A 17,434-nucleotide genomic window follows, 5' to 3' on the forward strand; every position below is an offset into this window, starting at 1 on the left:
TTCAAAGTATCATCCTCGACATTTTCTGCCACCTCCAGTGGAATATGACCACTAAACAGATCTTCCCCCTCACCTCCACTGTCAGCATTCCAAGAGATGTAGCCTTGACAATACTCTGGTGCACTCCTCCATTATTTCAAACAGGATTTATGACAACTTGGAAAACCATATTTAATTAGAGATAGTCAGCATGGCTTGGTGAGGGGCAGGTCATACCTCTCAAAACCTATCGAACTCTTTGTGGATGTGACAAAACACATTGATGAAGGTAGAGCAGTGGATGTGGTGTACATGGATTTTAGCAAGGCATTTGATGAGGTTCCTCATGGTAGACTCATTCAGAAAGTAAGGAGGCATGGGATACAAGGAAATCTGCCTGTCTGAACACAGAATTGGCTGGCCAATAGAAGACAGAGTGGTGGTAGATGGAAGGTATTTGGCCTGGAGCTCGGTGACCAGTGCTGTTCCGCAGGGGATCGCTACTTGGACCTCTGCTCTTGTGACTTTTATAAATGACTTCAATAACGAGGTGGAAGGGTGGCTTAGTAAGTTTGCCGATGACACAAAGGTGGTAGAGGGCTGTTGTAGGTTGAAATGGGACATTGACAGGATGCAGAGCTGGGCTGAGAAGTGGCAGATTGAGTTCAACATGGGAAACTGTATAGGAAGGGTTTGGAGGGATATGGGCTGGGTGCTGACAAATGGAACTACATTAGGTTGGGATATCTGGTTGGCATCGATGAGTAGGATCGAAGGGTCTGTTTCCATGCTCATGCATCTCTATGACTTTAATTCACTTTGGAAGGTCGAATTTGAATGCAGAATACAGGATTAAAGGCAGGATTCTTGACAATGTGGAGGAACAGAAGGATCTTCAGTTTCATATCCATAGATCCTTCAAAGTTGCCACCCAAGTTAATAGGGTTGTGAGGAAGGCATATGATGTGTTGGCTTTCATTAACAGCAGAATTGAGTTTAAGAGCCATGAGGCTATACTGTAGCTCTATAGAGCCCTGCTTCGACCACACTTGGAATATTATGTTCAGTTCTGGTAGCCTCTTTATAGGAAGGATGTGGAAGCTTTAGAAAGGGCACAGAGGAGATTTACCAGGCTGCCTGGACTGGAGTGCATGTCTTATGAAGAATGGTTGAGGGAGCTAAGGCTTTTCTCATTGGAATGAAGAAGGGAGCGATGACTTGATAGAGATATACAAGATGATGATAGACATTGATAGAATGGATAGCCAGAGATTTTTTCCTAGGGCAGAAATGTCTGTCATGATGGGGTATAATTTTAAGGTGATTGGAGGAAGGTTTAGGGGAGATGTCAGAGGTACACAGAGTGGTGGGTGCATGGAATGCACTGCCAGCAGTGGTAGTAGGGTCAGATACATTCAGACCATTTAAGCGACTCTTGGAAAGGCACTTGGAAGATAGTACACTGAAGGATATGTAGGTTAGTCTGATCTTAGGGTGGGATAAAAGGTCGGCAGAACATTGAGGGCCAAACAGCCTGTTATGTGTTGTACTGTTCTGTGTTCTACTCCTCACCTGCCTATGCAATCACAGAATTGTACCACTTGCCCAGTCAGCAAATCCCTCCTCACCATCTAAGGCCTCAAACACACCTTCCAGATGAAGTATCATTTTACTTGAACATTACCTGGCTATATATTGTTTCGGTACTTTGGACTTTGCGCTCAATAGTGGGGACCTATTTTCTCTTTCCCACACCTTCATCTACACCCATTTTACATCTCTCTCCTTCCTTTACCACTTTTGCTACCTTTGTCTTTTACTGTGGGCACCCTCACCATCTGTTCCAGTTGCAGTTCTGAAGGAACATCATATTGGACTTGGAACGTTAACTCTGCTTCTCTCTTTGGATGCTCTAAGGTCTGATTAGTTTCTCTAGTACTTGCTGTTTTTTGTTATTATAGGGTTGTCCTGCCTGGTTCTATTGATCGCTATGACCCTAGCTGACAAGTGCCAGCAGTTCATTGGTTGGCATTACAGTTAAGCTATTGGTTCCTTGCTACACTTGGACCTTTGACCAGAAGTAACCAGATAAGAATAAGGCTATGGGTATGCGCACGTATCTCAGTCAGACCTGTCTATTTGTGGGATTTTTGTAATAATCCTTGTTCTAGTCCTATTCAACTCTTTCTCTGATGATATTATTGGTGCTACTTCATACTGGTCAGAATTGGAAAAGTTAATCTGCTTATTTCCAGGTTTCATGCCTATCTCACCTTCACCTGGTCTACCTCTGACTCTTGTCTTTCATAGAACATTAATTCTGCATGTTGCTTCTTTCAGCACCTTGGAAAGTTTAAGACAAATCAGTCTATCCTATCAACACCCTACCTAAAATAACCTAACATTGCAGACATGAGTATGGGGGTATAGAGTCTGGAAAGTTCATTTTCTGTGTAACTTAGTGAATAACACAAAATAACACCTAATTGCCAGCATTTTGAACAAAAAGTGTGCGTTCATTCTAAATGGGCAGTGAGTTTCTCTTGAAATGTAGCTATGTGTTATTTCTATTTGCGTAACTATAACTACAGTTACTGGCCTGCCTACATATAGTGTAGCTTTGTCTTGTAAGTGTTTGAGTCGACAGCCCAGATTTTGCTGTTAGTCTCCTGTTTCTCATCAGAAAATTGGCCCATTTTTTCCCAATACAAGGTTTTGATATTTGTGGCCAACTAACTGAAACTTTTGTTTAGATTTCTCACCAGTAGTTTTTAAGTGACTTTCCAGTTACAGTATCATCTGTCAAATGTATTTACTGGAATTTGCTCATACTTTTGTGGGAATTTCCCATTTGAGCAACTCAATAAAGCAAAACTGTCAGTTTCTTTGAATAGGGTTATGAATTCGGTGAAACAGGAAATGAAGTTTTTAGGTAAAACTTCAAAGTGTTTTCCCATTTACAGTATATATACTGTAGCTAGCTATTGTTATCACAGGCAGGACAAGTTGTTTATACAGATAAGTTGAAAAGAAATGTGGAAAATGGGTTTCCCCTAAACGTTTGTGCTTATATACAACTTGTGACGTGATAAAAAGGCACACAACATTCAATTCCTCATCCAAAATCATTTGGAGCATTGACTTGTGTAACTTGCCGATTGCTAAAGCAAATTCAGGAGAGGTTCTTGCCTTTTTTTGTGATCTAGTGTGCATGTGGATATCAGCTGAGAACACAGTATGGCGGGTTGCAACTTCCCAAGTTTAAATAGTCTGCTCAGATTCACCCATGAAATGTACTTCCTTGGGTTGATAACTGTTAATGCCTACAGAGCCTTGCTGACTGAGCCAACATCTTCCAGAGAGAAAATTGAGAAAGAAGTCAGAGCATTTATTTTTCGCATAGAAGGTTTCTGAAGTAGTCAAAGGCCTTTCTGCTTTTTTTTCCTTCTACACTTAAACTAACAGTCTGCATATTTAATTTCATGCCTTCAGTCCTGAGGAGCAGTGGTTGGGGTGATGGTGTTTAGCTATGTCTGCCTTTCCAGCAGACTCTTGAGGGTGATGGACCTGGCTCTCTGAGGCAAATACCAACCTGTTCATGTTGATGAACTCCTGCAGCCTCCAGGTAATGAGGAGCATACCTCTCGGCTGCTGCTGCTGATCCCTCTCCCTGGGGATAATGGCTCTTATTGCTGACACATGCACAGGATCCTCTCTGCCTGGGGATGAGCAGGTGCCCAGGCTCCAATAGTCTGCCAAGTGCCAGCTGCCTGGGGTGAATTGTTTTTTCCTCCCTCCCAACTGTGGGACTGCTGCTGTGAGGTGCTCCCGTAGTCTCAAAGTCTGATGTTCCCTCTGAGGTGGCAGAGGTGTTGCTGATGTGCCATCTGAGACCTCATTAAGTTACAGGTGGTGGTTCTGGAGATGCCAGCCATTTCACTGTGGAGGTGGTAGTGATGCTGGCAGTAAATGCATGACACAACAGGGAGGAGTGTCACGAGTGGTGGTGTAATAATGAGACTGGCAGTGGGGTTGATGTGAGTGTTGCAGTGGAATGAAGTGTGATACTTAGCTGATCAGACAAGGATATTTCTGCATCCCACACCTTCGATTGTGAAGGCCATGATTCTCCTCTTGTTGGGGGTGAGGGTGCCTAATAGTGGTCCCCTCCTCACCAAAAAGATAGGGTGAGGTGGTAGGGGTGACAGTAAGTGAGGAAAGATGTTTTGGGCAATAGTGAAGGTGGCAAAGCATGAGCCTTGATAGATGCAGTAACACAGTGAATGTATTCAGAAAAGAGTGCCCTTTAGCCTGGTACAATGGAGACGGTAACAGATCTTTTGGCATTGCTGGCAATTAGAACACAGAACATTACACACAATACAGGCTCTTCACCCCTCGATGTTGCGCCGACCTGTGAAGCCAATCTGAAGTCCATCTCGCCTGCACTATTCATTATCGACCATATGTTTTTCCAATAACTATTAAAACTCCCTTACTACTCTCTGAATAAAGAACCTACTTCTGACAGCTGGCCCATATCTATCACCCCTCAATTTAAAGCTATGTCCCCTCATGCTAGCCATCACTATCCAAGGAAAAAGGTTCTCACTGTCGACCCTATCTAATCCTCTGATCATCTTGCATGTCTCTATTAAATCATCTCTCAACCTTCTTCTATCTAACGAGAACAGTCTCCAGTTCCTCATAAGACCTTCCCTCCATACCAGGCAACATTTTAGTAAATCTCCTCTATACCCTTTCCAATGCTTCCACATCCTTCCTGTAACTCCAAATGGAGTTACACCTGAGCTTTGCACATCTGCAACATCTGAAACTCGATCCCTCTATCAATAAAAGCTAACACACTTTATGCCTTCTTAACAACCCGATCAATCTGGATGATGGGTTCCTCTGGACCGGCAATATGACAGTGACCAGGTGCCAGATTTGGTGTGGCCTCCTCTGCCAGTGTTTGCATGAGTGTCTCATCCAGGACCTCCAGCTCCTTGTTGGAGAATTGTGGTGCCACCTCCCCCTTGGACATCTTCAGAAAATGCCCTTGACTGTTCAGGGCAACTTTAGCATGCCAGTGCTCAGCTGGGTGTGCAGCAACCTTTTAAAGATGACATCAGCATAAGATGGATACCTGTGAGTGATGAGTTGCTCTGGGAACAGCACATGGTAAGGTGAAGCAAGAATCGGATGTTGTAGGGCCAGAGTAGGTAGTTAGATGAGGCATGTTTGCCATGACATGGTGAGAAAATGCATTGGGCTTCACGGTGAGAATCCTCCGAAACCTAGTCATGGTTTATCACCTAGATGGCAACATGATTTCACTTTCAAAAGGTAGTTTCCACGATCCCCATGAAATGTCCCCATTCCTTGGTGACCCATTAAGTGTAGTGGGGAGTGGTGATGCAATTGCAATTTGGTGAGAGAAGTGAAACCACGATAAAGAATGCTTAAGGCATCCTTGTATGGTGAGGCCAAGAACAAGTTCACAAGAGAAGTTACAAAAATAAAACAAAACAAAAGAATCCTTGCCTCCCCAGATTTTCTCTGGCCCTCAGCAAGTTTGGTCTCATGGAAAAGTTTCATACAGTACCAAAACTATAATTGCAGTTGAATTCTGATTTGCACATTTAAAGCAGGACCCTCTGAGCATTCTATCTGCCAGCTCAAAAGAGCAGGTTAACCAGGTAATGGTATCATTGTGGGATTTCAAAGCACTCATTGGTGGGATATGACCTTCACTGGGTAAGGATGACAGTTTCCTTCCCTAAAAGACATGAGTGAACCAGATGGGTTTTTTCCCCCTGACAATTGGCAATGGCTTCATGACCATCATTAGACTGTTATTTCCAAATTATCAGTGAAGTCAAATTCCACCACCGACCATGGCGAGATTGAAACCCAGGTTCCCAGAGCTTGGTCTCTGGATAAATAACCTAGTGATAATACCCTATTTTACCCTACCCTGGGTATGTTAACAGGACAATAAGGGACCTGGACAAACACACTGGAGACACTATCCCACCATGATAGTTGGGAAATATAAATACATTAAATAAATCGAGAATAAGAAACTGGTATGGTTTTACATTTACTGATTCATGATGCAATCACAAAGAAATGTTCTCCCCATTATCTCAACTCAGTTTATCTTTAAAAGTGTAATTACCAGGTGAGCAATGTTCTCCAAAGAATGTTAATCAAGAAGGTTATAGGTTATGGTGAGAGATCATTTGAGTTTATGAATGCTCTCAAGAGGGAAGTTTGTCATTCTTCTCTGGTCTGGTCTAAATATGACTTGAACTCTCAGAAATGTGGTTGCTTTTTAATTACATTGCTACTCAGCCTGATGACAAAAGCTGCAGTAGTTCAGAAGACAGATCACAACCACTTCCTTGAGGGCAATTTGGGATGGGTAATCAATGCTAGTGTTCCCAGCAAAGCACATTCTTGTGGAAATTTATAGCACTTCAGGAAAAAGCAGAAATTGCTGAAGAAACTGAGCAGGTCCAGCAGCATCTGTGGAGAGTAAGCCAAATCAATGTTTCGGGTCCAGTGACCCTTCTTCAGAGTAGGACAAAGTACATCAATCAATTTGCATAAAATATTTGACATGATTTCACTTAATAAATATATTTGCAGTGAAATTAGCAGTATCTACATTGTAAAAATCAACTAAAATGCCTATACAGTGCCACATGTCAGTCAGAAATGCCTGTACTACATTTTGTGTTCTGAAACTTAGGCTGAGTTTTTGTCAGAGGTTTTAAGTTTGAATTTGCATTCCACCCAAACTGGCACTTAGCATTGCCAATCTTGTGCAATGTGTTCTGGGCCCCTGCTGCTGTCACCCTTTAAATCTACCCCCATTAATCAATATTTGTCCTGTCCTCCAAATTGTTCAATTTGACTTTTCTTCTGTGAAACTCGCCTTTTTCACCAACTTCTAGTACTTGCCGCTAGCTTTCAGATGCCCTTTAGTGCTAAATGCACATTCACTTGTGTCTGTTACATGGTTCAAAATTATTTTATTGCATTTGGCATTGAAACTGGCCTAAAAGAACACTGAAAGTGGGTTGAGGAACACAGGGCAAAGTCTGAAATTGATGTGTGGAGTAAACAGAATAAGACTGTTGAGGATCCTACCTCACCTCTCTACCCAGCTCAAACATTTTGACAACCTACTATGATCACCAGTACTGTCAGACCAGTGATATCTCTGAATGATGGTGGACCCCAACAGACAGTCTTTCCAGAATTGAAAGTCTGAAGGAATCACAGTAGTGGGTTACTTTCCTTTGCCATTCATGCTGGTAGACAAATTATTTCAGAATACCTCTCACCCTGTTTGCAGTGCTCTCTTATTCCTATTTGCATGCATTTTTATATTTCACTAATCCTCATGAATTTTGAAAACTGGAGTTTGATCTTTGTTCCAATTTGGAATTTCCTCTAATATCATCAGAGGAAGTAGGATTTTAGGGGCCTGAGAAGATGGGAATGCAAATAAGCTGTTGGAGAGACAAATAACTGCCTCAATTACATGATCAGGCGATTAACTGCCTCACTAATTTGGGGTGTTGAGATCAGAATCTGTTCATGTTTAAATTTGATGCAGCAGGTTTGACTATTTATTGTTGAGCAGTGGAAGACTAAATCGAGAGTGAAAAAGTATCACTATTTCACTTATCATCCAAACTGCAATCTAGTGTCATTTTTATTCGATTCTGTTTCAAAGTCCAATGTAAAGGTATGTGATAGGATTAGGAAATCCAAATACATTGGTGATATATTTAGAACTATGCAGTAAACAGTGAATGTGCCTTTACTGTTGATCCCTGCTACAAATTACATGTGTGTTGAAGGTTAATTTCTAAACTGTTTGGGCAGTCAAGTTCATAAAGATAAGAGCTATCCTGCAGGATGTGTCTGAGACACCGAAGTGAGGAAAATAACTATTGTGTCAACGTCAGACATGTAACTGTACCTGTCAGTGCTGAAGAAGGAGGGAGAGAGTTGAAACTGGAAGAAATGAGCCTGTGGCTAAGCCAGCATTTACTGCTGATCTGTAATTACCATGAAAAATATCTTGAATGCTTGGCTGTGTATCATAGTGTTTAATTATCACAGCTAGGGGTTCTGAGAATGTGTTATTGTGATTCCTTAACACTGTCAATGCTGGGAAGACTGTCTCTTGGGGCCAACCTGTATTCAGAGATGTCACTGGTGTGACAGTACTGGTGATTGTCGTAGGCCTTGTAGAGGGAGGAAAACACTTCTTTAACCTGGGAGATCAAAAATGTTTTCCCAGTTATAATATTTTCCAGTATACTTTTTCTGTCAATATTTTAAATTATGGGAAAAATATTCCAGTGATCTTTGATAATTGAGGTAAATTCTAGGATCTTTAGTAATGAGAACAAGAGCCATGCTTATGTCTTGAAATTATGAGCTGGATGTTCATGCACTTGTGAAGACTGCAGAGTCTTTTCCAAATAATGGCTGCGAGCTCGATTGAGAAGCCTGTCCAAAACCATTTTCACTAATAGAAGACACAGAGAGTTGCATGATACACACGCACAGAGGCATAAATCAATTTAGTGGTTTATTTAAAAGTAGCTGAGATTCAAAACCGACCCAATACTGACAGTTGCAAGGTGCTTAGCCTGCAGTGTGGTGGTTTAGATGTAAATGCTCTTGAAGGACAGATAAAATCTGTATCACTGTGATGACCTTAAACATTTTTTTAAACATCACACATTTAAAATCAAGCAACATTTTTAAAAAAAAGTTCTCCTGGACTGCATTGTCAGATGTATGTGAAATAAAAACACATTTTGTATTTGCTAATGCAGTTTTGTTAGAGCTTGCTGACATTTTCCCAAGGGCTATTATTATATATCATTATGAAAGATTGGCTGAATATAAAAATATTTAATCACCTCAGCTGGGGATTTTCAGCTCACAGGTTTCAGTGACAACTTAAGTTAGCTTTTAAAGCATGTAACTAGATGTCTGCTTTAAACAAAATGAACTACTGGAGATTTAAAAACTTTGAATAGGTTTATAAGTGGAATTTTTTTAACAAGTGTGTAGGGTTTTCAACTCCATATGGCACTTGAGGTCGACTCATGGTGGAGACGAGGTGAGTTATTAGGTGCCATGGATGTCATGAATTGGCTAAGAGTTGGCATCTACGATGTGAGGGGTATAGAGGTGGATGGGTGGATATGAGTTGGTGTGGGGGTTAGATGCTGTACAATAGACATTTTACAAGCATTTTCCAACAAATCTGACCTTGTGCTTGCATCCAAGAGATCTGTATTCTTAAGCTTGGTCTCAATTATCACAAAACAGGCATCACACAGTTGGGTGAAATGTGTTTTACACCCCACCCAACATCACTCTGACTTCAATGGTGAGAAAAATTGGCTGGAATATGAAATTAGCTTTACACTTTGTTCTTGTAAAATTGTCTGCTTGAGTTGCAATGGTAAAGGACATAATACTAAGTCATGCATTGCACAAATTCTGAAGTGCTTCGTGTTTCTTTCTGTATGTTGAGCAAAGAAACATATTAACAAGTTGAATCTTCACGCAGGATCTAAATGTAAGTGGACTCGTGTCATGGCCTTTTGCCTGAAAAAAAGAAAATCAAACATGTTGCAAGCGCTCTCAACAACTCCAGAGAAGGGCATTGAAGTGTTCATGTACGTGTCAAATTCCCCCATAAAGTACCTGGAGGGTGAGCATGTTGCTGAAGAGTTGTGCATTGAAGCTGCCAAGAAATGTGGTAAGAACATGGATATAAGTTTCGTGTGCATGTTTTTAGACAAGGTTTTTAAAAATCTCCTGCTAACAGCATGTTTGCTTACAAGGAGGTCAGTTAGTGGTGTACTTGGCATATCTCACACTGCCATAAAGCTTCACATTGACATTTCACCCAATACAGACATATAAATCATTGGGAGTAGCATAAACGTCCAGGATAACTTAGAGAATGCAAAGACTGTTAAAATTCCTCTTTGACTTCTGTAGGTGAATTGAATTAACCAAGATCTGAGCAAATCAGCAATCAGCACCTAAGCTAATCACCTTTTTTAGATTAGATTACATTACAGTGTGGAAACAGGCCCTTCGGCCCAACAAGTCCACACCGACCCGCCGAAACGCAACCCACCCATACCCCTACATTTACCCCTTACCTAACACTATGGGCAATTTAGCATGGCCAATTCACCTGACCTGCACATCTTTGGACTGTGGGAGGAAACCGGAGCACCCGGAGGAAACCCACACAGACACGGGGAGAATATGCAAACTCCACACAGTCAGTCGCCTGAGGCGGGAATTGAACTCGGGTCTCTGGCGCTGTGAGGCAGCAGTGCTATCCACTGTGCCACCGTGCTGCTCACCTTGTTCTATAAGTCTACCATTCTTTGGGAAATGAAGAGCTCTATGTCATCTGAATGAGTTCAATCTTGCATACCTTTAATAAACACCATGCCTGACATACTCGATTAAAATAGCTGTTATTTTATGAATTCTGATCCCAAGTTGACCTTGAGTCTGCTTCATTCCTCAGTGTAGAGTATTAGCTGTTATGAGACCAGAGAAGTTCCTAATTTAGTAACGATTGGTCAAGTAGATTGAAGTTTGAAATCCCAGATAATTACTGAAAGAACAGAGCTGAAGATTCCACGTTTTAAAGAAACAGAATATTTTTGTTTAACTGTATGAGTCAACAAAGCAAATAATCAGTTCTATCTATCATATACTCTAAATAACAGAATGAACATGTGGCGATTGTGAATTAACATGCAAACTGTGGTCTGACAGACCACATATTCCATGTTGATTGGCAAACATAACCAAGGCGGATTCCACAAATTTTCTCAGCAACCTATCCAAGCATCAGTGATCACTGAGTCACAAAATTCCCTTAAAATCTATCTTCCTCCCAAGGGATTTCATCTCTTCTCCTTTAAATATATAAAGTCTAATTTTCTTCAGTAGCAGCTCCACCTTAGCCTGGAAGTTATCTTGCTACTTCTGCCTCTGTGGAGCTGTCAGACAACTCGACACCAGCTGAGAGTTGCCCAATAACTGGTCTAAACTAAATATTGGGTCTCTTCTCCCAAGACTGCATGTCATTGGCTACACAAGACTGCCCCCAGCATCAACACCTGCATAGTCCTTGCTCTTGAGCAGCTTCTGTCCATCCCAACGACCAGCTTTGAACTCCAACAGAGACTGGAATGGGACAACAGTCTGCTGATAATGATTAGATTTGGAAAATTTGGTTGAATTCAAAATTATGTCTGTACAGTTGTGAATATCTCAAGGTATGTTTGAATTCACTTCATACATAAGGTGATGTTTTGAATGTTTCTTTTTATCAGGAATTTCTCCATTATGTCAGAATCTCTTCACTCTGTATGACCCAGATAAAAAACTCTGGTTTTCGCCCAATCATGCCTTCAAAGTCGAGGAGCAAACAGCTGTGAAGCTACATTTTCGGATGAGGTACGATATAATTCTGCTTTTGTTATCATACTGTTGACATATGTTAAATGCTAGAGGTTAATTGGACCATTCTGTTTCCGGATGAAGAAGTGCCAATTTTTTTTTTAGATTTAAATTTCCCTTCATTTGCTCCTTTTTAAGTGAAATCTTTTTCCAGTTTAAACTTGTACATCATGATGACTGATGCTTCATTCATGAAAACCTTTTAAGAACAAACCAAAATATTGCAATGTACATGAAAGGAGTTGAAATTAATTGAAGGAACAGTGATCTTCCTTCTGTGAAAAGCCTCTGTTGCCCTTCTGAGGAAAGCCTGCAGTTCTAAGTAGCCAACATCAAGTCATAGAGTCGTACAGCACGGAAACAGACTCTTTGGTCCAACTCATTCATGCTTACCAAGTATCCCAAACTAAACTCGTCCCACTTGCCTGTGTTTGGCCCAGAACCTTCTGCACCTTTCCATTCATGTACCTGTCCAAGTGTCCCTTGTAACTGCCTCTGTCTTCACTCAAATCAAGGACCCTGGTTCCCCTAAGAGCTAAACTCTTGAGCACAAGCCAGCAACTCCTCATTTAGAAAAAAATATTTCTCAGCCTCCTTCCCCTCCCCCAGTCCTGATCAAAGCTTCTGCTCTGAAACATGGACTCCCCCTGTCTTCTGATGCTGCTTGACCTGTTTTGCTTTTTCCAGCTGCACTCTTTATCCGCTCCAAAAGTATTGCTTAACTTCCAAAGGTTCCCGGACCTCCCTAACAGATCCTGATCACTGACGTAATTATTATTGTAAATTCATGTATGAGTACAATTTAGTATGAAGGTGTTACCCTAAATTATCCCCTCTCAAACCCAACACTATTGTCTATAGAACAAGGATGGATAGGTTATGGAGTAATTAAAATTCAGAAGGAAGCCTGACAGCCTGGAAAGCCTGTTCTAGCTTTCTGTAAAGAAAATCAATGAATCCTATTTCCCTTCACTATCCCTAAAGTCTTGCAAGTTTATTTCCTTCAAGTCCCCATTCAAATTCCTTTTAAAATAGTTAATAGTTTCCACTTCCTCCACCCACATAAAGCAGCAAGTTCCAGACCATTATCACCTGCATTTAAAAAAAAAAAGTCTTTCTGGATGTAGGTTTGCTCACTGAGCTGGAAGGTTTGTTTTCAGACGTTTCATCACCACAATAGGTAACATCATCAGTGAGCTTCCAGTGAAACACTGGTGTTATGGCCCACTTTCTGTTTGTGTTTAGGTTTCCTTGGGTTGGTGATGTCATTTCCAGTACTTTTTCTCAGAGGATGGTAGATGCAGTCCATGTCAATGTGTTTGTTGACAGACATCCAGTTGGAATGCCATGCTTCTAGGAATTCTTGTGTGTGTCTCTGTTTGGCTTGTCCAAGGATGGATGTGTTGTCCCAGAGTCCTAGAGTCCTAGAGATGTAGAGCATGGAAACAGACTCTTCGGTCCAACCTGTCGACCAGATATCCCAACCCAATCTAGTCCCACCTGCCAGCACCCGGCCCATATCCCTCCAAACCCTTCCTATTTGTATACTCATCCAAATGCCTCTTAAATGTTGCAATTGTACCAGCCTCCACCACATCCTCTGGCAGCTCATTCCATACACATACCACCCTCTGTGTGAAAAAGTTGCCCCTTACGTCTCTTTTATATCTTTCCCCTCTCACCCTAAACCCATGCCCTCTAGTTCTGGACTCCCCATCCCCAGGGAAAAGACTTTGTCTATTTATCCTATTCATGCCCTCATAATTTTGTACACCTCTATAAGTCACCCCTCAGCCTCCGACGCTCCAGGGAAAATAGCCCCAGCCTGTTCAGCCTCTCCATATAGCTCAAATCCTCCAACCCTGGCAACATCCTTGCAAATCTTTTCTGAACACTTTCAAGTTTCACAAAATCTTTCCGATAGGAAGGAGACCAGTATTGCATGCAATATTCCAACAGTGGCCTAACCAATGTCCTGTACAGCCGCAGCATGATCTCCCAACTCTTAAACTCAATACTCTGACCAATAAAGGAAAGCATACCAAACGCCTTCTTCACTATCCTATCTACCTGCAACTCCACTTTCAAGGAGCTATGAACCTGCACTCCAAGGTCTCTTTGTTCAGCAACACTCCCTAGGGCCTTATCATTAAGTGTATAAGTCCTGCTAAGATTTGCTTTCCCGAAATGCAGCACCTCGCATTTATCTGAATTAAACTCCATCTGCCACTTCTCAGCCCATTGGCCCATCTGGTCCAGATCCTGTTATAATCTGAGGTAACCATCTTCGCTGTCCACTACACCTCCAATTTTGGTGTCATCTGTAAACTTATGAACTGTACCTCTAATGCTTGCATCCAAATCATTTATGTAAATGACAAAAAGTAGAGGACCCAGCACCAATCCTTGTGGCACTCCACTGGTCACAGGCCTCCAGTCTGAAAAACAACCCTCCACCACCACCCTCTGTCTTCTACCTTTGAGCCAGTTCTGTATCCAAATGGCTAGTTCTCCCTGTATTCCATGAGATCTAACCTTGCTAATCAGTCTCCCATGGGGAACCTTGTCGAATGCCTTACTGAAGTCCATATTGATCACATCTACTGCTCTGCCCTCAATAATCATCTTTGTTAATTCTTCAAAAAACTCAATCAAATTTGTGAGACATGATTTCCCACGCACAAAGCCATGTTGACTATCCCTAATCAGTCCTTGCCTTTCCAAATACATGTGCATCCTGTCCCTCAGGATTCCCTCCAACAACTTGCCCATCACTGAGATCAGGCTTACCGGTCTAAAGTTCCCTGGCTTGTCTTTACCGCCCTTCTCAAACAGTGGCACCATGTTTGCCAACCTCTAGTCTTCCGGCACCTCACCTGTGACGATCGATGATACAAATATCTCAGCAAAAGGCCCAGCAATCACTTCTCTAGCTTCCTACAGAGTTCTCGGGTACACCTGATCAGGTCCTGGGGATTTATCCACCTTCAACCGTTTCAAGACATCCAGCACTTCCTCCTCTGTAATCTGGACATTTTACAAGATGTCACCATCTATTTTCCTACAGTCTATATATTTCACATCCTTTTCCACAGTAAATACTGATGCAAAATATTCATTTAGTATCTCCCCCATTTTCTGTGGCTTCACACAAAGGCCGCCTTGCTGATCTTTGAGGGGCCCTATTCTCTCCCTAGTTACCCTATTGTCCTTTAATATATTTGTAAACACCCTTTGGATTCTCCTTAATTCTATTTGCCAAAGCTATCTCATGTCCCCATTTTGCCCTCCTGATTTTCCTCTTAAGTATACTCCTACTTCCCTTATACTCTTCTAAGGATTCACTCGATCAACCCTGTCTATACCCGACATATGCTTCCTTCTTTTTCTTAACCAAACCCTCAATTTCTTTAGTCATCCAGCATTCCCTATACCTACCAGCCCTCCCTTTCACCCTGACAGGAATATACTTTCTCTGGATTCTTATTATCTCATTTCTGAAGGCATCCCATTTTCTAGCCATCCCTTTGCCTGCGAACATCTGCCTCCAATCAGCTTTCAAAAGTTCTTGCCTAATACCGTCAAAATTGGTCTTTCTCCAATTTAGAACTTTAACTTTTAGATCTGGTCTATCCTTTTCCATCACTATTTTAAAACAAAAAGAATTATGGTCACTGGCCCCAAAGTGCTCTCCCACTGACACCTCAGTCACCTGCCCTGCCTTATTTTCCAAGAGTAGGTGAAGTTTTGCACCTTCTCTAGTAGGTACATCCGCATACTGGATCAGAAAATTGTCTTGTCCACACTTAAGAAAGTCCTCTCCATCTAAACCTTTAACACTATGGCAGTCCCAGTCAATATTTGGAAAGTTAAAATCCCCTACCGTAACTACCCTATTATTCTCACAGATAGCTGAGATCTCCTTACAAGTTTGTTTGTCAGTTTCCCTCTGACTATTAGGGGGTCTATAATACAATCCCAATAAGGTGATCATCCCTTTCTTATTTCTCCGTTCCACCCAAAACACTTCCCTGAATGTATTTCCAGGAATATCCTCCCTCAGTACAGCTGTAATGCTATCCCTTATCAAAAATGCCACTCCCCCATCTCTCATACCTCCCTTTCTATCCTTCCTGTAGCATTTGTATCCTGGAACATTAAGCTGCCAGTCCTGCCCATCCCTGAGCCATGTTTCTGTAATTGCAATGATATCCCAGTCCCATGTTCCTAACCATGCCCTGAGTTCATCTGCCTTCCCTGTTAGGCCCCTTGCATTGAAATAAATGCAATTTAATTTATCAGTCCTACCTTGTCCCTGCCTGCCCTGACTGTTTGACTCACTTCTGTTCTCAGCTGTGCCCGTCTCAAGTCGATCTCTTTCCTCACTATCTCCCTGGGTCCCACCCCCCCACCTTACTAGTTTAAATCCTCCCAAGCAGTTCTAGCAAATTTCCCTGCCAGTATATTAGTCCCCTTCCAATTTAGGTGCAATCTGTCCTTCTTGTATAGGTCACTTCTACCCCAAAAGAGATTCCAATGATCCAAAAATGTGAATCCCTCTCCCATACACCAGCTTCTCAGCCATGCGTTCATCTGCTCGATCCTCCTATTCCTGCCCTCACTAGCTCATAGCACTGGGAGTAATCCAGATATTACTACCCTTGAGGATGTCCTTTTTAAATTTCTGCCTAACTCTCTGTAATCTCCCTTTAGAATCTCAACCTTTTCCCTTCCTATATCGTTGGTTCCAATGTGGACAATGACCTCCTGCTGGCCCCTCTCCCCCATGAGAACATTCTGCACCCTGTCTGAGACATCCTTGATCCTGGCACTAGGGAAACAACACACCATTCTGCTTTTTCTCTGCTAGCCGCAGAAACGTCTGTCTGTACCTCGGACTACAGAATCCCCTAACACAATTGATCTCTTGGAAGCCGACCTACCCCTCGTTACCAGAAAATTGGCTGTTTGTGCTACGTTTCCCTGAGAATCCATCACCCCCTACATTTTCCAAAACAGCATACCTGTTTGAAATGGGTATATCCACATAAGACTCCTTCCCTAGGTGCCGACCTCTCTCATCCTTCCTGGAGTTAACCCATCTATGTGACTGTATCTGAGACTTTCCCCCATTCCTATAACTGCCATCCATCACATACTGTTACTGTTGCAAATTCCTCATCGCTTCTATCTGTCTCTCCAACCAATCCACTCGATCTGATAAGATTCGCATCCCACAGCATTTATAGCAAATATAATCCGCAGTAACCCTTAAACTCTCTTTAAACTCCCACATCTGACCAGAAGTACATATCACTGCAAAGGCCATTTTTGCTCCTTCGCAACCTACAGACCCAGAAAATAACGCCATCTTATTCCTCTACAAACACTGCCCCAGGTTAACTTAATAACTATGGCTTATACTTTAAGTTTAATCAAGAGACAAATGTCCAAAAACATATTATCAAGAAAGAATCCACTGTACTCACTACTGCAGCCTTTCTTTTGGACAGACTTAAAACAACAATTAACTTATCTGATTCTGTGCTGTGGACTTTGCCCAACAGTTCCTCCAAGATTAATTATGAATTTCACTGTTTGTTAATTTTTCCACGTGTCCTTCCTCATCTGTATGTAATGATACTGGTGAGAGTGGGTCATGTCTTTTTGTGGCTAGTTGATGTTCATATATTCTGCTGGCTAGTTTTCTGCCTGTTTGTCCAATGTAGTTCTTGCAATGATATTCGTTCTGATTGTTGTCTGTATCGAGTCTTTTAAGTTCATTAAGTTTAAAAGTTCTTTCTCTCCATCCTCCATCATCTTTTTGCCAAAAATCCATAATTATGTCTCTCAGTTCCTGTACCATCACCGGATATGGTACTTTCTTTTTTGTTTACCTTTTCTAAGCCTG

At 41.8% G+C, this 17,434-nt stretch overlaps 1 protein-coding gene across 1 annotated transcript in view; it reads left to right on the forward strand.

Moving 5' to 3' along the window:
• The window catches only part of jak1 (Janus kinase 1), a 123,424-nt gene that overhangs the window by 42,552 nt on the left and 63,438 nt on the right, over nt 1-17,434 (forward strand). The window contains exons 2-3 of the mRNA XM_043699443.2: nt 9,596-9,787; nt 11,397-11,520. Coding sequence (XP_043555378.2) covers nt 9,596-9,787; nt 11,397-11,520 — 316 coding nt within the window. The remainder of the gene's footprint in view (nt 1-9,595; nt 9,788-11,396; nt 11,521-17,434) is intronic.

Source organism: Chiloscyllium plagiosum, unplaced genomic scaffold (assembly GCF_037043375.1).
Source record: "Chiloscyllium plagiosum isolate Xiang-an unplaced genomic scaffold, Cpla_swu_hap1 HiC_scaffold_9, whole genome shotgun sequence".
In the NCBI taxonomy this organism is placed as follows: domain Eukaryota; kingdom Metazoa; phylum Chordata; class Chondrichthyes; order Orectolobiformes; family Hemiscylliidae; genus Chiloscyllium; species Chiloscyllium plagiosum.